This window comes from Malurus melanocephalus, unplaced genomic scaffold (assembly GCF_030028575.1).
Source record: "Malurus melanocephalus ecotype Western Australia unplaced genomic scaffold, MMel_1.1 scaffold_98, whole genome shotgun sequence".
In the NCBI taxonomy this organism is placed as follows: domain Eukaryota; kingdom Metazoa; phylum Chordata; class Aves; order Passeriformes; family Maluridae; genus Malurus; species Malurus melanocephalus.
Window position 1 is genome coordinate 1,635,061 of NW_026623330.1, and position 22,963 is coordinate 1,658,023.

General features: G+C 39.7%; 1 protein-coding gene across 1 annotated transcript in view; it reads right to left on the reverse strand.

The window, feature by feature from the left end:
* SMURF2 (SMAD specific E3 ubiquitin protein ligase 2) overlaps positions 1-22,963 on the reverse strand; it is a 56,068-nt gene that overhangs the window by 27,650 nt on the left and 5,455 nt on the right. Inside the window, exon 2 of the mRNA XM_057368880.1 lies at positions 1,184-1,222. Within this exon, the coding sequence (XP_057224863.1) occupies positions 1,184-1,222 (39 nt within the window). The remainder of the gene's footprint in view (positions 1-1,183; positions 1,223-22,963) is intronic.

A 22,963-nucleotide genomic window follows, 5' to 3' on the forward strand; every position in this document is an offset into this window, starting at 1 on the left:
AAAGGCAGACAAAACAGATTTATATTCTTTATATATTTAAGACCAACCACAGCCATGATTTTGGCTGATATTGGTGTAACAGAGAATTGCTTGTGACAGGTGATTCTTGCTTTTGAGCTCTGTTTGCTGCCAGCTCAGCACCTCAGATGAACAGAGGTTCATCTGAACACCAAAAAATAAGTGTAAGGATGGTGCTGAACTGCAGCTGAGGATGGGAAAGCAGCAGGAGCAGAGCAGCCCCTGATCAACACCTCCTGCTGAACCACTGGGATGGTCCCACACTGATGCTCCACCAGCTCCTCCCCTCCTCGAGTTCTCAGAGTCAGCTGGAGAAGCTGAGGTGGGGAAGCATTAATTAATCACAATGAATTAATCACAATGGCTGAGGTRCAATTTTGTACCGGCTGCACTTCCTGAGGTGACTCAGAGCCAGTCAGGCAGCAGAGGCTCRGGACAAGTGTCACAGAGAGCACGTGGGGACAAGGGACAGGACCTTGGGACAGCTGTGATTCAACACATTTCAGATCTTGATCAAACTGTTAAACACCCAAAAACTTGCAATCAGTATAAAAATTCAGATWTAAGTGAAGGTTTAGGAGTATCACAAATCACAGTATAATTCTGGATCATCCCCTCCTCAATTTCTTTCCAAAGCTCAGGCCTGCCCTTCTGAATTCCTCCTGCTCCCAGGTRGGAGGTGGCAGTCAGGTGATCTGTGCATGCAGGTCACAGACAATAGCATTCCTTTCTGCCTCCTTCATAGCACTTCTTTCAAAACATTATTAAAATTAATTAAAATATAATTTCAGAGTACGTCAGTATTATGAAGTGATTATTAATAATTAAGGAGTGCATCTATTTGCTTGACAAAAAGTTCTTGTATGAAAAACATCTTAATAAATACATGAGACTGATTTTGAAAAACATGTTATTTGCCTGAGTGGGTGATTTTGTCTCCCACTCTCATAAAAACAGAGAGAGAGTGTCAGTGTTTTAATTATTATTATGGTCCTGTGATGAATGACACCTAAGAAAAAATTACAAGCCCTGAAACAAAACATCAAAGCCCTCAGCCCCCTTATTGCACATACCTTAATATAATGATCACATGCAAACACTGGACTATAGAGCCTGCATAATATTTATCTATAAATAAATGTATAAAACTTTAACAGCTACTTACGGAAAAAATCCTTTTTCACCAAGTTTTTTGCACACAGTACTGCAAGAAAAACAGAAATACAAAATTAAGTTACTGATTGCCAACTTAAAAAAAAAAAATATTTTATCTGTCCAGCATTCAAAAAAATCCTGCTTAAAATAAAATTATCATAAATGAACTTCATCATTTATATTGTCATGTAAATGAATTCCTGAAAGCTGAATCAGAAATGGCATCTTTTGGCAGTTTACCTGTAGGCAGGTAACAGTGGAATTGAGAGGTACGTGGTTTCCTCAAGCCAAAGTTTCACACGGTGTTTTTTACCCCCTCACCTCTTTTGCCAACTGTGAGTTCACCAGAGAGGGACCTGGAGCATTCCTGGCTGGCTCACCATAATTAGTGCTGAGACACAAACAGGGGCTTATTTTCTGTTCTACAGACCAGCAAAACCCTCCTTGATCATAAAAACCAGAACACCAAGCAGCCAAGGCTTTTCTGTTATCCTGCGTGGTCATAAATAAAAGGTTTTACCTGAAAAGCATTTGGGTGGAGCACACTAAGTTCTAAAGYCAGAGTTTTGATGGTTACAAAGATATCTTTTATTTGTAGCAGCTGATAATTGTTTCAGGCTTTTTTTGTTTGTTTGTTTAAATTACAAGGGAGGAGCATTTGCATTTGTCAACTAAAAATACCCAGGGGAAAACAATCTCCTATGAGAATAAATTTAAATAAACAAATAAACAAATAAAAGGTCAAAGGGAACAGATTTCATATAAAGGTGCCAAGGTACACAATGAAGATTTCTCTTCACAAACTGCACCACTGCTTAACTAACTATGCTTATCTATTATCCCAGGTTTAGTAAGCAGGAAATATTAGATTCCCCTGTGAAACATTAAAATATTTACTGATAACACAAAAGGATTCTTGGGGATTGAGCAAAAGCACGAATTCCCACAGCCAGTATTAAAAAAAAAAAGRGGGAGGGGGAGCRGGGAGAGTTATTTGGTTGGAACCTGATGCTGCAGGAGATTCCTCACTATATGATTCCCTTGGATATTTTTCCTATGAGATCGCCAATATTTGTTACTGCCAGGAAGTGCAAAGACAGAAAAGTGCATCCAATAATCACATCCCACAGGCACCACCTAAAACCAAACACCATTGGTCATCCTTTCCCCCCAGAATACCCTCCCACTGATCTTGCAAGGCTCCTCATCCCCAATTTCTGCCAGAGTAAAAGCAAGCAGAGGCAATCCATGAGAACTCCCATGGAGAATTCCACAGCCAGGGCAGAGAAACACCACCCTAGATAGTCTAAATAATGCAATTAACATTTTCCCAATTTTTACATTYGTAAAGATGCTGATTTTAAYGATGCTGCTTTCCACAGGAATTCAGCCATGTAACATCTAGATACATCTCTACTCYGGCCTAAGGAATTTTGGTGCTCCTTGAAACACATGGAGATGCCTATCAACGGCTACAGGGTGTCCCAAAACACCCCACTAAAAGTTCCCAGGAAAATTTCAGCACATTAGTTTGATCAAAGGGCCTGCTAACAATACTGTTAGACTGGAAAAGATGTGCCTGGTTCCAGGTCTTTAGCTGTTAGCTTTTTTTAAGATGATAAAAGAATAACTRTAATTCCTCTCCATTCAAAGACATACTGGTAATCCTAAAGCAGAGCKCCATTTAAGGGATTTTCACCAAATAATTCCAATCTAAACAGTCAACAGTAGTAAAATACTAATAGAGAGCCAAATGTTTTAGGTATTTCTGATACCAACTGTGCAAGTACATGTAGGAAAAAGACTGTCACATCACTGCTCCACAAATCAAAYAAAGTTCTTTGACGGTGCAATAAAAATCCACAGTTTCCAAAGGCTTCCACATGCCCAGCAATTTAAAGTCTACTCTATCCAGAGCACTCAGAAAAACCTTAAGGCATTTGAAAAAAACAGGTAAGAGAAAACTGCTTTTGCTGCTCCTTCGGGTTTTATTACACCAAGAATAACCTCAGATGAGTGATAACACAACAGACATCACCTGCCCAAGAACTGCAGTAGGTTATTGCTCACCTTTCAYCCAGTGGTGAAAAGCTTCAAGTATAATAGGTGCTTACATAGATGGCAATTTTTTAAAATATCTTAAAAAAAAGATTTAATTAATGTCACAGTTTCACCCATTACAAGTAATGGGAAGTGTCAAGTGCAGCCAAAGGCTTTAAATCCAATGGTTAAGTCAAAATTCATCTTTAGCACAGAAAGCCACACAGGGGTGCTCCTGAAACTGTATAATGTCCAAGACAAAAGAGGCTCAACTGTTCTTGTATGAGGAATTGCAAGGTTAACTAATTACAAACACTTCTTTTCAGAAGTAAAGMAAGCCTGCCAATGCAATTTAATCGAAGTCTCATTTTTATAAGATTGGGCACACGCAGAGCACACAGACTAATAACTGCTTCCCCAACAATTAGCCATGAGTGAACAAACTAATATTTTTGGCTCAGYTTTTCCCTCTCTAGTAACCACATTTAAGGCAAATCAGATGTCAACCCACTCTGGCTTTGTCAGGTTAACAAAACAGGGGCGACGCTGAGAAACCTTCCATTAACAACACTCTCTCTGCCAGGTATTTCTAGGTGGAAAAGCCCAGGTCCCAGGGGCATCAGCTCAACTCGAAATGAAATAATTTTCCACACACAGAGCTCTAATCTATCTCAGGACTTCTTCTGGACAAAACTTTTCCCACTGGTGGGAAAAGTACCCGAGTTTACGCTCCTCTTTTCTAATGGTTTCAACACTGTATTAAAACCTGTTCTGAATATTCTGATAACCAACTGATTAATRGTTCCTTGAGAATAAAAACGGAGGAAGTTTGGTTTCCTATGGATTTATGTTTTCTGGTTGACTGAAGGCTGTGGCAGAGGCTTTTCCCACTGGGCATTCAGACAGCCCCTCTCCCACACAGACTCTCCCGAGAAAGTCCGGCAGAGAGATCTCTGCTGCAGCTTTTTCCTCTCATCCAGGTCACTGCCAGGGTCTCCTCTTTATCCAGGCAATGATTCTCACAAAACTCACGGGACTTAATTATCTTTGAGTCCTYGATCCTAGGTTCAATTTGAGCTGAAGATTCAAAAACCAGAAAGAACCACGGGGAGATTTATTTCCCTTGACAAAGCCAAGTTAAAGCRCTGATGGATCCAGACCCAACACACACCGTTATCACATCTACACAGCCCCACCACTAATGGATGCTCTGGAGGCACAAGAGCACTGCAGAAAGTTATTTATTATTTGTATGTGCTTGTTGCAAGGCACTTTTTGTTATTTGGAAATGAAAAGTTAAGCTATTTAAACTTGCACTGAACTAGAATGCAGACCAATGGCTGGATATACCGACCTTGGCTTGGGAAAAAAAAAAGAGGGGGGTGTGTTGGACCATGAGTGCATCATCAAATGACATTAATGGCTTCTAGCACACATGTGTAGATAAAGTATTCATTACAGGCTATCAGTGAGTCAATGGATAGCTATGTTTTGTGTTTATTACAGACTTCCTGGGTAGTCTGCAGAAAAGAGAACATTAATATTCCAATATATACGTGCCAAGACAAACAGCACATCCATTTTACATAGTATACATACATTAAATATCTTTTTATCGTGCTTTATGATCTCATTCTAACATATGCTACTCAKGGCAGCTCACAGAAACATGGAAAGAGCATAATGTTATAATCTACCCAGTCTCCTTCTATGACAGCTTTGCTACACAGTCCACAAATACTCAAAAATAGGAATTAAGTGAATCACATTTGCCAATTTCCTTTTCTTGACTTATTACTCCTGTGACTGACAAAAAATGGTTTACTGAAAAATATTTAACTATTTCAAGTAAATGCAAAATATTTAGTATCCCCAAGCCCCTGTAATCTGTATGTTARCTATTAAAATTTACATGCAGCTATAGTGGGGGTGAATAATTGGTTGAACTCTCATAAAAAATTGAAAGGAACCATGACTACTGAAAAGGTGAATTTTATAGAAAGATAAATATTTCTCATTTTCTGAATTCTGTTTATTCCTTTTGCTAGTTACTAAAGAACTTTTGTTACAACTGCTGCTTGCTTTGGAACCATTTTTACAGAAAAGTCCAACTTTTAATGACATCAAGCTATTGTTAGGGAAGGTATCCTATGCTGTATATTACCACTATTTTTATACGTATTAAAAAGTGTTATTATTTCAGAATAATAAGTATATCAATAACASCAGGTTTCCCCATTTAGAGGGAAGAACATCAAGCCTATGGAGTGGAAAAGGAGAGCTCCAGTGAAGGAAGCGTGATGAAAACAAGTAAAAAACGATAAAGATCTATGAGATCTCACAGAATCMCCACCTCTCAGACATGAGCTCAGAGCTCTCAACGATCTATTCACCTCCAAAGGCTGGGTAACACCAGAATGAGTGCTGAGGAAGCAACATGAGAAGGAAAGAAAGTATTATTCAAGGAACTCAGACATTTAAGGGCTGTGTATTCCACCCTGGTGGATATTTCCAGCCTATGTCAAATTGTTTAGAGCCAATTTGTTCACCACATTCACCTACAAAACAGGAACACCACAATTTTACCKCACAGGTAGCTTTTAGTGTTACACTGCCTGCATGTTTGTAACTCCCAGTTATCTGTTATAAGGTACCTCTTGATTTATGACAAATTAAAARGTTTGAATGTGTTTCCCCCCAGCAGCGTGTGATACAAGCTGTAAGACAGGGCTACAGCTGTAGRCARTCACTGTAGAAATATATTGGTCTTWAARCTCTTATGTTAAAAATAATATTGCTTAAGCCATCTTAAGTAAATAGTTTTTAAGTGCGTGTATTTGAGATACACCACTACCATCAAAGAAAGATTAAGGAAGAYAGGTAAGGAAATAAAAATAATCATGGAAGTCCATGAAAGTGAGCACACCAGCTGCAGAAGGAAACACATAATGGACATATTTAAATCTGTACGTGACTCAGTAGAACCCCCCTACTCCATGTCAGCCATCCCAAGAACCAACTCTGTGTCAACAGACATCCCCCAAGTTATGGGAGGAAAGCACTCAGTCCAAAGCTAAGATTATGTTTTCTAATCTTCTGGCTTTTCACGTGTCATCACCACAGAAGAACAAGCTCAGCCTTCGGAATCCAACCAACAGTTTTAACATTAGAATTCCTGTTGGTTTTTTCTTTCCCCAAGGGTTTTTCTCCCAGAAAAAGCGCTTGTTTAAGAACATATGTAACACACGGCAGAGCGACAGGCTGCCTATCAATTTTTACCACAACGGCTCATTTTGAAGACAAGTCTTTCTTCCCCTACAGAAACCCCATCTTTTACTGAAAGCCATTAGCGTTGGGTTTTGTGATCAGATCCCAGTTGTTTGCATGTTTTACGCGAGGGAATACAATCGCCGAAATAAGTCCCAGCTGTAGAAACACAATGCTGTGCTGTTGCTAATGTGTGTTGTACTGATAATGAATGGTCGTCTATGCTTTAATCTGAATAAAGCTCCCAACTGCTCTGCCTCTCCTTGCCAAAAATTCCCCTTCCTCCTCCAGACTGTGGTTGCATTCCAATTACACTGCTGATTGGAATGAGCCTGCTTGGGGGAGGGAGAGGGAGGRAGGCAAATGAAGCCACATTCACGCCCCTCCTCGCCTTCACGGCTGCCCCTGGGACCCAGAAATTGCTCGGGTGTTTGAACCTAAGGCTGACATGACGTACTTTTCTCCACACTGTACAAAACTCTTTGCAAATTCACTTACTTCGTTTAGAAAAGCCGTTTGTGACAGGCAAACGGCGCACGGTGCGCAGGCTCCAGCAGGATGGCTCAATACTTTAAACATTTTGAAACAAATTCCTACTGGTTTCTTCCACTGTTGGCATGCTCCTATGAAATTTATATTTTTCTGYTTGCATTCTCTCCTTGGACCTGCCCGAATTCCCACATGGAAAGATGTAAAACAGGAGGTCTTCAACTATTTGTTGAACAAAGAACTGTAAATAACGCYGTATGGATTTTGCAAATACAGCTGTTGAGGTAATAACTTCCTCAATTAAGGTTTCAAAATAAAATTGTTTACCCCAACTATTSACGTTAAGTTTTATTCTACAGTTAAATCTCACTGAGGATCCTTTTTAAAGGTTCCGTTTCCTTTGAAAGGTGCTCTTTTTGCCGATGACCAAAATGTGACAGAACGTGACTGCAGAACTAGGAATTTATGTTCGCTTATTGAAATTCCTGCTTTTTGGAACACTGCAATTGATAATTGTTAATAAGTGGCACACAAAGACAGGTAAATCTGACAAATACTGTGTTTTACAGGTACACAGGGGTTTGAAATGGGTCAGAACACAGCAGCTAACCCATTATTCCAAGCAGGATTGGAGAATTTCATGTTGCACCCAACAGTACAGGGAGCTGCAGCTGCTCCTGCCTCAAAGCAGGTCCAGCAAGCACAGGGACACAAGGTAGAGCAGGAAGCTGAAGTGGCTTAACAGAAAATTAACCTTCTGGGGAGACGGATTAGCTCACCCCTGGCTCCAAGAGCTGCACAGACTTATCCTGCAGTCACGCCATCCCTCAACCTGCTGCAAAGGAAGTGGCAGAAGCACATGGCTGCAGAGCAGGAGGATCAGCCAGGCTGCCCTTCCTGCAGTTGTGCTGGAGAAGTGCACTCCATACCCCTAGAGAACTTTCAGCTCTAAAAGCAAAAYACATCCTCAGTGTTTTCATTTTAATGCAGACAGACAGTTTTTCCTCCTGCCTCTGTTTTGCAGCACCAGAAATTTATTTTATTAAAAATAAAATTAAGCTAAAAAGCAGATTTTGTCACCAGTATACCAAAATAACCAGCTAACAGCCTTMAGGTTTTCAGACACAACCTTCTCCTTCAACATTCAGCTTTTCCATTTCCCAAAGCACACTCAGAAAAGCCGAACTAAAACACAAAAAAGCACTTCTCTTGCAAGTACACACACAACTGCTTCCAGGCTGCTCTGTTTTACTTACAGCTGCTCCTTCTGGGTCTCACAAAGCACCAGAAATTCAGAATAACCTGATGAGCTCTAAACTASAGCCAGTACAAAACACGTATACACACAGAGGATGGCAGGACAATTTTTTCTCGAATACTTCATTGTGAAATTCAGCATTACCCAATGAACACTCCAAATTGCCTCCTCTTCAGGGCACAGTAGGGGCAACACACAAAGATGCAGGTGCCATATGCCAGCACAGGGAAGCCCAGTTCACCCAAAGATACTGGACACGCTTATGCTGATTTCAGACACAGCCTCCTTGATGAAATCCAAGGCAATCACTGTCCACCATCCCTGGATCCCTGGCTCTGCAGCACGAAGAGCTGCAGGGGAAGCAGCCAGGTACACCCCAAACACCATCACTGGGCTGCTTCACCTGGAGATCTTCTCCTGATGTGAATTAGGAGCTGCATCACATCATCCCTTCTGCTCCTGAGTTATGGGAGCCAGGACAACTTGGAAGGGATGGTGAGTCCTTCAACAGGCACAGATGCCTCACAGGTACATCTACAGCTTATTCTGGGAGGAAATGAATTTCTGATTCTCTCTCGTTTAAACTGAATGCAAGCTTAGAATCATGTACCAATTCTAGCTTTTACTAAGAATWTGCATTAGAACAATTCCAAAGTACTAATGGATTTTTAGAGTGCTCTTTAATACTAACATGTCAGGCTGCAAAAAATATTCTAAGTGACATATAAAAGCATCACTGCTAGACTGATGTCCAAACACAAGGTAGACAGCTTTAAAATAAACTCTATTCGAATATGCATTAGTATAAACATAGTATTAGAAAAGCACTTTTAACAAGAATTTCCTTTACTAATTGTTACAATTCTAAATTGTCCCATAAACACATTTCTGTAAGTTCAACACAACCCAGATGCTAAATCCTTAATACAGTTCATGTAAAGTGAAACCCATTTCCAAGGATCACATACATTATAAGCACTGCCAGTCAGAAAATCTGTGACTCAACAAATCTGAATGATTCCTGTGGGACTAAACAGAAAAAACCAAAATGACCAGCACTCAAACACCAAACAGCAATATGGATATCCAGAAGTGACAAATATATAATGAAATACAATTTAAACTACTGCAAAATATGCCAGAACCTAGCATAAAACCAGTACATTTTCTGTTCAACAGATTCACTCTAAGTTCTCCCCAAGAACAAGCTGTGCTGTGACTAGATTTAAAATTCCAGACCCATATAAATTGCAGGTAGAATGGAAGTTAAAATTCCAAACGAAAACATCACACCATTCATCAGAGAGAAGAACAAAGATGCAACGCATCACTGGATAGAAACAGTTAAGCCAATAAATCATTCATCTCGTGCAATAATAAAATTCTGGGAGAGAGTCTCCAAGGCTATTTGAAATTCCCGTAAGGGAAGGACGACACGACAGCGACTCCAGACTCCAGCAGTCTGTGCTGGGGACGGCTGAGTGGCTCGTGGCCGCGGCCAGATGGAGCCTGCCGAGATTTGCCGTGTTTAGACTCCTGTTTTTACATCATGATGTCTACTTCACAGCATTGTTTCACTATAAACAAAAGGCTTCCTTTTCCACTTCTCCTCCCTCACTCCACTTCAAGCCAAAAGTAAAACAAAACACAAAAAACCCCCAGACCATTGAATTCTTCCTTGGAGCAGCTCATGCATTCACGTTTCCTAGATTCGTTGGGCGATGGGCTCGCTGCCACACACGTCACCCACCCTATTCATGTGTCCCGTTTATTTGATACGCCTCTCAAGAGGTAAAGCAAAGGAATTATGCTGCCACTTTTGCAATGAAGATAGCAGCCCTCTCTAGGCACTGCAAATCTTACCAGGAAGGTTTACAAGTCTATTTTATGAAGATTCATGTTAATTCAAGTTAAATTAAGTAGATRCAAAAACAGTTTGGTTTGCTTKTTTTTAGCTATGTACCAAAYGTGTAAATTAAAGCTGAGTGATACAAGATAAACCATCCTCATCAGAGCTCTGTGTAAATCAGGGCTTCAGCCACAGCTCTGAGAAAAGAGCAGAGGTAASACATGGGAAACTTAAAGAAAACAAAGGCTATTGGGAATATTTGCATTTCCTGGTTCAATGTGGATGGAGCCTCTCGGACCAGCCAGGATGTTTCTAACATGCAACTTTCATACACTACAAATTCCATTTCCCTTCTCCACCTGCCTCCAAAATGGCCCAACCCTCCCATCTCACCTATTTTTCACCATGGAGTTSTCATACAGACACCACTTACAGAGACTCAAACCTGTGCTGTCACCTGGAGCGGGGGAAACAACGCAGCTTTAGATTAACCGCCATTAGAATACTTTAAAAGACAAAGGCAAAGATCAATTTTCAGACCAATTTCAAAGTTACCCCTTCTGTTTCTAACGAGGGTAACAAGTATAAAATTGTATTCCAATGAACAAAATCAGGGTGGGAAACAGAAATCCATCAAAAAGATAAAAGAACTCTCCAGCTTTCCTGTTATATTTGCTGTAAGAGTCTCAATTTTTTTTACCTTCCTGCAGTATTAAAAACGTAGTCCATTAGAAAAAAGAACTTTACTTGATATTGGTAATGTTACTCTAATCTCAAACTGCAGAGGTGGTTTTTATATCCAAGTGGGAGCGAAGTAAACTCTAATTCAATTATCTAAGAAATACAGGGAAAAAATAGTTTTTAAGAACTCAGGTAAAGAAAAGGGGTTACTCTTATCTCAAACTCTTAGAATCACTGTGCTAAAAATCTTACCTCAGTCCTTCAAGACTTGTTTGCAATCCCAGCAGTCAGTTTATAACCAAAACAGAAGCAATTAATCCAAAATTATCAACTTGCAAAACACTTAAGAGAGCATAGGATCTTTCCTCTGATGGGTAAATAAAAAAAGTAACATGAAAATTCACCCATCTATTTCTCAGTTTGTTTTGAGAGGAACAGGAGTGGGGGGAAAAAGCTAACGGGAGAAATAAATGATAGCTCTGTCTGATGTATTTTGTGCACCTCTGAAAACGTGCTGGGGTAAAACGTGCCAGCAAGGAGCAGAGCCCTTGGATTTGTTTCACTGCAGTAAAACTCTCCACCCTCTGAATGAGCTGTAGTACAGACAACAACAAAAGAAATTCATGATCTAATTACCAACCGGACAAAAATGCCCTGAATTTTAAAAAGGGCTCAGACAAGAGGCACCTGCAGCTAAGTCAGACTCCTGGATGTCAGGAATTGTGGATCCCAGCAGCGTTCCAGGCTGTGCTGCCATTGCTGTCAGGCCATGGCCACACRTGTGATTTAAACAGGAAATCTCAAAACTCTGCTGCAGACAGGATCCTTGGGGAACACCGCTACTGCCGGGGCTTTTCTGGGAAGAGGTGGACAGAAAAGAACCAGGAAGAAAAAAAAAAAGAACCTCAAAAGCATGGACATAATTTACCCTTCATGAGTAATTCCCATGCCACTCCAGCAAAATGCTGTAAATATTGATTTTATCAGCACTAACAAAAGGATTGTCAGATGCTTTTTAAGAAATAATTCCTAACTCGTGACAAAAGCTCGAGCAACAACTTTTGTTAGGGAGAAAAAAAAAGAATTCTGGCATTTCAGGTATATATTTAAGTAATTTACAAAAAAAATCCTCTAATAAGTAAAACAATGKTAAAGAGTTTAAGCGGGTCATGATTTTGATACTATCACTAGCAAAAATCGTTAGTTAAGCATCTCCCTTAATCTAAACTCCTAGTTCAGCACAATTTTGTTTTATTACTACACCTGATGTACTGAAATGATATAATATGGGGCAATACAGATGAGTGATGTACTCCTACATATTCCTGCATTATCATCAATATCCACAACCTCAGACATTCTGTCTCCTTTAAAGTACGTGGCTCCTGCCTTTTTCTTATTTAATACAGTTGAAATGTTCAAGCACAATGTCCCTATATTTAAATTTTTTTTTGAAAATTGGTTTAGTGGAATGCTTTCACTTCTGGAAGTTGCCTCTCTCTGGAACTTTACAGATTGACTTCTGCCAACAATAAAGCAGGGTCAGCAGGAAGATGTGKGGACTATATACACACCTTTACCTGCTTACTAAGCTCATGCCTCTGGTGATGGAATTCTGTCTGTACCTGCAGAAATGCAGATTCATCTAAGTGGAATAAATTCCAGTTGTTTAAAGGCAGCAYTGATGGAAAACCAAGCCAATGCCACCATTCAAACATCATTAAAGCTCTCGTGTACCTCGGTCCARTCTTATCCCCCATCACGTATCCACGAGGCCTCATCTCCTGGAGATTATTACATCATCAGACTACAGCATTTATAAACTGATTTAGTTATTGCAGTCCTTTAATATTCAGTTTGGTTTCTCTGTTTAAACAGATGTGTGCTACAGGACAAATCCAAACAGTTTAAGAAGCTGTTGCTGTTGAACAGAGATGAGCCAATAGAATGAGCAATCCTATTTATTTCAACTGAAGCAACTTACAGTAAAGCCTTGTTTTTATTTTACTTTGGTTTTACACAAGTTGCTKAAATTATTTAGTCAAATCAGTACAATTTATCTAGTACTGTATGAAATAATATAAAACGGAATTTAAAGAAACAGAASACCAAGAGATTCAGATGTAATACTTCACCAAGACATGGAGATAAAGGATCTTGCCAAAGAATGTTGCCATGCCATTTAAACTACGACTTCAGAAATCTTTTGGGAAGATGATGCTCAAGAAGTGAAAATGCAAGAATTTTTTTGAGAAAGAGGAACACAGAGTAGAACGTATCAAGCAGTAGAGAGTGAAGACTAAGAAAGATAATGGGAAGGAGGTGAGACTGAAAGGCAGAGTCTAAAGTTGATCACACAAATGCAGAAAGTGTAGCACTGTACATCAACACTCCCAGCAGTACAGCAAATGGATAAAAATCCACGCAAATATTCCCAACAAGTCAGAGAACATTTCATTACTCGGCTCCTACAAAGGCGGAATGGCTTCCAAGTGGAAGGAGCAGCCAAGTATTTCCAYTGCCCTCAAACACCAGTTATGAACTTCAGACAGTCCAAGTGGACACGATGGGGATTTAGGGGGGACACAGCTATGGACTCATGTCCCTGCAGTTTTTTATTCAAGAGGCCATCAGCCTCTTGCAGTTCTGCTCACAAAGTGTTAAATATCCCTTCTGATTTCCACCATTTCTTATATGGCTGCACAAGCAAGGTAAGAGCAGGCTGAGCTTTCCAGAGCAATCCTTACATGAATTTCCTAGACACACTGTTCCTTGGATATCTCAACTGCTAATTGAGTGTTACCCCAGGGCACCCAAACAGAATTATTTGCTAAACAAATATATTAGCTTTCCAAGTACAATATTTTTTCCTCTCACAACTATCTTCTTACATCTCAATTATTTAATACTAAGCACCTCCCAATGACCTAATTCCTCTAGTTTATCTATCACTTATGTATTTTAGAGCCAATATGACAATTTATACTAAAATAAGAACCAGAGATATGCTAAAACTCTGATCAGTTATATGGAGACAAAGAGGGCACAGGCTTYTTCCCCTTTACATTGCTTCATCCACCTTTGTAAACTGTACCTCCTTTCTGCATTAATTTAATTTAGGAATTCACAAATACAYTTCCAGTTTATCTTTCAGCATTGTAGACTACGAATGGCACCGCTAATGTTAAAGTGATGTAAGTTTTTAAAATACTAAAAATYAAAATGCAGTGATCACCTTGCAACYAGCATCCTACATTAAACTACATCTCCAGCTAATCATGTATTTTCACTAAATATAAGCAAATAAAGTACACTAAATCAGTGCAAGGAATTGTGCCTGCACTCCTGCCATGTAACTGTCCCCATTAAAAGGTGCTGTTGCTGAAGGGCACAGGCAGGAGTGTTTTTTAGGGTGCACACACACATTTTGTCATTTTAGCTAAAACCCAAAAAAAATCTAAATACATCCAAACGTACAAAAGAGATTAGAACAACCAAACAATCTCACAGATTTTGCTCCAAAATACAGACTKTTCTTCAGGAGACAACAAAAACCACGGGATTGGAGAAGATAAAGTGTTAATCGCATATTTGGTGGTTTATGAGCCAAAGCAGTCTGAGGTTTAAACTGCTTCTGCTCAGTGCTCATCCCATTCAGAGACGATGAATCATTTCCCATTTGGCAGCACTTCTGCCTACAAGGCTTGTCTTCTGTGAGATTTCTCCTGTAGCCTTGTAATAGATTTGCTAATTTAGTACACCTGACTTTGAGCAAAAGCTATTGTTGCCAGCTGTCAGACTAGACCTCGTCCTGTTTATCAGACACATCTCCAGCAGCCCGTCCTGCCCCAGTCACAGAAACACAACACTCCTTACTAATCCCAGGGCAGTAAATTAATTTCTAATATCCTTGTTTTTCTTACTCTGCCAAAATACCAACACATCACAGATTTAAAGCAACAGCAAAATCAATTTATCCTCAGCAGCTGGGCTCATACCAGTTTATCCAATAACCACATTTTTTTATGTCATATTTATTGTTCTAATCATTCTGTCAATGAATTTTTGAGTTCCACCAGTAGAGGTTTCACTCTTTTAAACAAAGGTAATGTAAGATCACAGTGAATGTATTCTAGTTTTTTAGGCAGGCCTYCACAGCTCTTTGAAAGATAAATCAGAGCAAAAGAAAGTATTAAATGCCTCACACATACTAAAACATTTCCTCATCTTCCCAGGGCTTTGTGCATGTAAAAGAATGTGCATTACTTGCTGTTTATAAATATTTGATGTTTATAAATAAAGCCTAGGGCAGGGGCAGCAGAGAAAATACGGGGAGAATAGGGTGGGTTTTATTGTTTKGGGKTTTTTTKGTCATTCRGTCTTTTGTTGGTTTTTTTTAGGTTTTTTAACCTCCCTACAGTGAATCTTGGCAACATGAAAAAAACGCTTGTGTTTGATAGTTTTATCCCTAAACAAAATCTACCAGAATTTAAGTCTTTGCATTTCAGAYTACATAAATCAGTTATACAGATGCAAAAAAGAATGAAGACCTGCTCTTTTCAGGTTTCACATACTGTTCACATGCCTGCATAGCAGATGCTCTTTTGATACTCTCCTAAATATTTTAAATCTCAGTATAATCAACAAAAATATGAGAATGTACACTTGGCTAACAAAATATGGAGTATTGACATTCCTCTCTTCCATTCTCAGGGGGCTGTGGAGCCACTCACTCATTTTGTATCATTCAAATCTGGCTGCTGAATTCATGCTGAGCAGTCAAGGCAATGCACCTGGACTCTCCCACCTGGGACTGACTTGGAAGGCCAGACAGAACCTGTGAYTGAACACTCATTGACCACGAGCACGTTCCACACCACCTTCTGCTATATTTGTTTCCAAAATTCAATTTGCAAAATTGTGTTTGCCTTGTAGAGTAGCASAGGATTCCCCCAATCCCTCCCTTCATCCATCCAACACCCCATTGCAAACACCCTGCCCTTGCAAAGGGAACACAGGTCTGGAAGTTCAGCTGCAGAGCCAGCACCTTCTCTTCCAGGTGGGACAGAGAAGAAGACAGAAAGCTGAGAAACAGAACAAAATCTTGGGATTTTAGGAAATGGAGATGAGTCAGAGCAAACAACGAACTCAAGATGCAGTATTATTTCATTGCCCTGCTACACAGCCAGTCTAGTCCCCTGTGAAGCTAACACTCTTGAAAGTAAAAATATACACACATACATATATATATATATAGTTTCACAAGGTTTTTCATTGTAACATTTGAAATTATGAATCAGACACCGCACTTCAAGTATTATTCATCCGTACAACTTAAGCTAGCCCTGAGTAACCATTAAAGAAAAATATTTGCCAGGAAAAAATAACCCAGAATATATGATTCATTCACTTCTGAAACAATAAAATGGTTCACTATAACAAAAATAACTATATTGTAAATACTTCAATTAAAGAGTAGAAAAAAAAAACCCTAGCCAAATAAAATGAAGAAAGCATGCCCTTAAAATAAAAACAAACCAAACGTGCATATGTGTGCAAATAACAAAACATGTTGTTAGAAAAAGGTTATTTTATGAAATGTAGTTAACACCCTGATGGAAATGGTTCTCTATTTTTTAAGAATCTAATAGACTTACAACAACAAAGACATACTTCACCTCTTAAACTCTTAACTACTCTTCTATTAAGCTGATAAATAGGTATTTATTTCAGTACAAAGTGATGCATGCAGCACATACCTGAAAACCAAACAGATCCTGAACACCCACCTGGGAAGCAAACAAGSCTATCACTGACCTTAAATCATGATAATAGGAATCAGGTGAATAAAATCAAGCATTTAGTAACTTTATAATTGCCCAAAGCTCAAGAAGGTGTGAAAATGAGCAGCTTTTTGGAAGAGAAGTCCCATAGGAGCAGACTTTGTTTCGGCCTTGTGTCAAATATTGGGGGGAAAAGAGAACCACTGTTATGCAGTGTTGGAGTTTCACATTGTATCAGTTCATTCCTTTTTAGTTTACTAGAAAAATAAAAAAATCATCCATCTGAATGCACCCATAACTTTTCCTCACTGTCACAAACCACTGCAAGAAACTTCAAACGGCACATCTGCCTGTCTCCTGCTGGAGATGCTCCTGCCCAGTACAGGTAACTTGTGGTTTGTTTCTTYACTGGTCAAACTCTTCTGCAGGCTCCTTGATGTGTGTTTAACACACACATTGAGAGAAGATCAAAGTGTTTCACAACACTGGCAGAGCACAGGGTATCAAATCTACCCCCTGGCACARAGGATGCTCTGGTGCAGGTCCAGTGGGGATAAACTGTAAAATTAAAGGACAGACTTCTACCATGGAGAAATATTCACAAAGAATGCAGAATCCATCACAGYGCACACATGATGACTGCCATAGCTCACAGCCTTCTCTGTCCACTTGATATTTACCACAGTTAAAAAAGCTCAAATCTTTCATGCAATGAACTCAATAGCAGAGAACACTTCTCTGAAAAAAACATTAAATGTAACTCCAAAACCTTTGTGAAAATATGGCATGTGAATTAGCCAAGGCAACTTCAAAACTACTTAATTCAATTATAATTAAGAGCAAGTTTTCTRACCCTTTTAAAGCAGAAACTATTAGCATTAATGAAGTGACCAAGATACGCTTAGAACCAAGGGTCTTTTAAAAAAACTACTCAGGTTTGCTAAAAGCTGAAGAATTCCTTTTGTTCTACACATAAGGAGTAACCCTGATCTTATCTGCAAGCCTTTTTAGAATTATGYTCTGAATCATGGCGACTCAGAAGCCAGCCCTTAATTCCCTGTTTCTTCTATAAAGGATCAAGGTGATGAACATGTGGARCGAAGGAACAGATGGGAGAAATTTTGGGGTGGGTGTTTTTTCCTGTTTGTTTTTCAACTTCTGGCCTCTTTCCAACTGTAACCACTTACATTCTTTGCACGTTATGCATCCTGAGTTYCTATAAAGCCCCTCTGCTGTAGATGACCCCTTCTTCCCAACGGAACGCTCAGATCACCAACAMACATCGCACGTGCAGCAAGAGCATTCCCTGGTTACAAGGGCAAGAGTGGAAAGGTCTGGAACAGGAGACTCTGGGCTGCCTCCCTGTGCCATGTTCAGTGCTGCAGAACCASAGCCCAGGCACCAACAGATCCCCAATGCCTCATCCTGACAAAAATCAGTGTCCACCATCCGCTCATCTGTCCAGACAGCTCCGTGTTCTGGGTCACTCCGTTCTCCTCCACCTTCATTCAGCTTGTGCATCCCACAGGTTCCTCTCTTCACACCAGGAGCACGCTGTATTCAGCATTAAGAGGCAGAGCTCAGCTCCTGCTGTCCCCTCACTAAACCTGCACCAACCCTGATAAAGCCACACCTGCCTATTACCGTGTCCCTGTGTGACAGCGCCTCTGCCCAAGAATAAAGCGTTCACAAGAACAAAGGATTTCTAAGAGATGTGCAATGGATTTTTAATCCTTCTCGAAACTGGCTGAAGTTTAACAGAATCTTCCCAAAATAAATTCGATCTGATTCAGCTCCTCAGCATGAAAAATGCCCGTGTTAGGCKGCTGCTAACAGCACGGAGCAGTGTCTACAATGGGAAGCGCTAACTGGAGTTGACATTATTAGCTCCAGCTCRGTATTCCCACTTCAGCTGTAGTTAAAAATTCCACTGGTGGCAAATAAAAGACCACGATGTTCAGACAGACAAAGCAATCCCATGTTCAAATGACACAAAGTAGAAGCAAGTGCAGGCCCCAGCGCTCCCACACCCCACGGTGCTGAAGGGACAAAGGAACACTCCGAGGGTCAGGGTGACCAGGGACAATTTTCCTGTGCATTCACTGCACTCCACTGCAGTGACATGAGGTGGRAGCAGAACAAGTGCACCTGCAGGTGTGGAACACTCTGCAAAGAACTCTAGAAATGTAGAGAGTGAGGTTACTAAATTTCAATAAACTTATGAAAAATATAAAGTTTTTGAATGGGTCCAAAGTCCTGTCCAGTGCAGATGAAGTTACATTATGCTGATACACAGGAAATAGCTGACTGATTCTACAGGATGAACAATTCACCAGAGGAAAGAAACTTTCAGGAAAAATGATAAATATTGTAATGAGGAAATCCGAGGCACGTATTCACAATGTCACATTCACATCTCACAAATGAACAGAAATTTCTTCATGATCCCCTGGCCACAGAAGCAAGTGAGACACAGACAAATATATATGATCCCCCCCCAGGCAGAATCACCACTTGCTGTTTGGGAGGGGAACCATGAACTTTCCTGTCTATCCTTGTAGATAGAACTACARAACTTTTAACCTCCTTTTACTCCCCCAATAAGAGCCACAGAGAGAACACTCTGAACTGTGGGAACTGCTTGAGGAAGGGAGAGAAGACTACACAAATATTTTATGACAAGCCAGGCACGACGCACGTACTACTGAAAATTACTCTAAGTCATTTTTTCCTTAAAGGCCTTCTCTTTTCCTGCTGCAGTAGGAAGCAGAAGCCAACATTTTAAATCATCTTTCGAGCCAGTTCTTAAGTAGAAATCCCAAATATGTTCACAAAAGGGTCACAGTGTTTCATGACAGCACAATTTCAGGATAAATCTTGCTCCCCTCACATTAGTACAATCACAAAGATTTAAACCCTTTGACTTTAAAACAAAAGTATGATTTAAAACTATTTAAGGCAAATTGGAATTATAGCGTGGCACCTGGAATTTACAGGCAGCATTTTCTTCTGTAAGAAACCAGGGGCACTTTCCCTGTGCAGCAATATTAATAAGCTTGAAGAGAGGAAAACAGCTGCTCTTCCCCATTCCAAACATCCATCCTTGACCAAGGGTTGATGGTAACAGTTTGTGATATATACACCTTTAAAGATTCTGTTCACCAACACCYTGTGCTTCCCAAGCACTGAGAACTGCAAGTTAGAAATGCTAACTTAGAAATGCCACACACAYGACCCACTTGAAATTATGAACAATGGCACAAAAACATTATATGGTTGTTCACAACCTTCAGTTAGCAAGAACCTTCTGCAAGAGCAGTTCAAAATATTTTTGCACTTTCTACTACAATTCTCTAAACCAAAGTAGAAAAWTTCTGCTTTATCCTGCATTATACCCTTCCTTATAATTTGGTCAATTTATGTGTCATATACTGTGCACCCAGGCTTAAAAAGGTAACTTTTAATTTTCTAATTGGTACTGCTGAGCAAGTGCTCTCCAGAAGATGSGAGGATGAGATCCTTCAGGTCCATTTAAATGGAGTACTTAGCAGCAGCTATTTTGTGTCCTTTAAAATATATACATTTGTATTATCACCATGAAGAGAAATGCTCAGTATCTTCAGATTTCCACAGGCAGTGCACTCATTGAACCATTACAGCCTGGCTCAGTGCTGTACTCAGCATCATGACATGCACATTTCTTTACATTTCTTTACACATCAGCTCCATCCTACAAAGTTCCTTACATCACATCTGATGTCCCCTTTTATAAATTAAGACAGAAGTACTTATTTTGCTGCTAAACAAAAAACAGGACACCTTAACATTACTACACCTGAGCACAATGCTTACTCATTACAATGCCATTACTCATTTARTCCTGGGCACAGTCTTCTATACAGAGCTATAAACTATTTAATTAAATCCACCCAGGAAAAGAATGGGAAAACCTTCACTGAAAATAAATATTTATACATATTATAAATAAATAATTTCATAACAAGGTGAACATTTTCTGTTAAGAGTCAAATTGATGAACTATTTGTCGTGAGGATACCTAAATGCTGGTACAATTAATGCCATGAATTTCTAATCCCAGGCAGTTCAGCATGAATGTAATKCTATGAATTTTATTCAGACATGTTTAGCTCCTTTGCAAGCTTAATGATTTTTATTTTTTTAACAAGCCATGTTCGTAGTACTCTAACCCAGATATATCTTTCCTCCCTCACTGATAATAAAATTAATTTTAGTACATTTTAAATTTTTTTTTCTCAAAAAAATGCCTGCATTTACTAGATTGCCTTTTACTAAAATGAAACAGCAAATTACTAAGTATGCTACATCCACTTTCCTCATGCCCTACAATATGCACAAAGCAGGAGCTTTACCATACATAATTTTAAAAGTGCACAGCCTGGTCTTTATCTGTCTTAGGAAGAAATCTCCAAGTTGATTCAAGTTTTCAGAAAATGCCTCTAAGTATTGCCAACACAGATTCCACCTCCAATTAAATATAAGCACAACTGCATCTATAATTGAATTAATGCATGCATCTATATATAAACTCCAAATCAAATGGTTAAGCATGTTAAAAAGAAGCATCATGACAGATATAATTAGTTATTACTCCATTTAACTCCATCACTAATGTTAAAATCTGGGTCAAGGCAGAATGAAAATGCCACCAAGAGCCTGCTGCTCTGTGAACCTGCCTGAAGCCACCACTCATTTACACATCAACCCTCCACAGTCCTTCCCTATACCCAGTGAAAAGGGGGAATGACAAAAAGAGTTGGATTTTAACKTGGATATATTCCTCAGCCCACCCCATGTGACAGCACAGGATGGAGCAGAGGGACACGTGCATCCCAAAAATGGGTGCTGTGGGTTGGAAAGCTTTACTAAGGCATGGTCACTGCAGTGTTTGTGGCAAGATGTGGCACCACACACGCTGATTTAAGCATGAATGGCAGAATCTGGGTACACAGTTTTACTGTGACCTGTAAATTACACAGCCTGGACATTCTCTGCATATTTGAAACAACTCAAATGAACTGGTTGCAGAAAGGATGCATTGAAGCCGTTCCACTGACAATCCCACAGCCATGGAGTGACTCTCCTTTTCTCCAAGAAAACAAGCCTTGTAAGCTGGGTTAAATACTCACTGGCCAAGATTCATTCCAGAAAATTACCAACAGCCTACAGCCCAGAAACTCACATACTGCTACTTTTTCTTTCACTTTCAGAAGTTTGAAAATGTGAGTAACACTTCATCAAAACCAATATGTTACTCATTCCTGGGGATACCAGYCCTCCTGGTCCAATCTGTTAGAGCAACAGCAAAAAAATTATTTTAAAGTGGAAAAAAAAAAGCAATTCCCAAGACTCTGCAGGATGCTAAAATTCAGCTGACAGTGCAAAACAAATGGGGCATGTGAGAGATAACTGAACCTAAATCACCTCAACTGCAGAGTCTCAGAAGGCCCAAAACAGAACCATTCTGTGGATTTGAACTCAAAAGAAACAATGTTCATGGGCAGAAAGTCAAAAGATAGTGGCTCTAAATCCCAGCTCTACTTGGTTTATCCTTTTTATGATCTTGGCCATGTCTACTCTCCATCCTGCATCAGTCTCCCCTTAAACTCAGATGATAATGCTCAGCCAGTTTTGYCCTGAGCTTTGTTATCAACAGACAAAGATTTCTTTAACGTTACAAGCAATCTTATCTATGCTTTCACTGGAAGTACTTAAAGATTAAGCAGCAAGAAAAAGTCAACAATTTGCTTCCTTGAATATATTATTGACAAATGTCCCTCAAGATTTTGAGCATCTTCCCCAAACAGGAACATGCTTTGCTAACAGCAGACACACACAGCACCTACTTTTACACATSACTGAATATTCCTGACATCACCCTGACATCACTGAATATTTCCCACCTCTCAAGAGTCACTGGAATGATCTCAGCCCTGCACGTGTGATGAGCATTTACATTTTACACRTTAAAGCAAATACATAACAGCCTGTGCAGCAATGCACTTGTGCCACTCAGCCAAGTCAGGAGCCAGCTCACGTCACTGCTGTGAGGAGAGCAGGGAAGACACCCAAAGAAATCATCCACCCTTTTTTAAATACTGCAAGAAAGGTCTGGCCCGGTGGGGAGATGTCATTCTCACTAAGATGGCAAGGCAAGGAAGCATTTCAAAGGCCATGAGCTAAACCAGAACAAAACATTAAAAGCTGCCTTCTTTCAGGGATCTACCCATTCACCTTACGGACACAAAGATAAAATGTTTTCATCTGGGRCCTGATCAGATTTTTCTGTGTGATTAACACAGAAAACAGAATATAATTTGTCACCACTAGATGAGTTTCTCAGCTTTGTTCAGCTATGCAGACATTATGGGACAGTGTAAACTC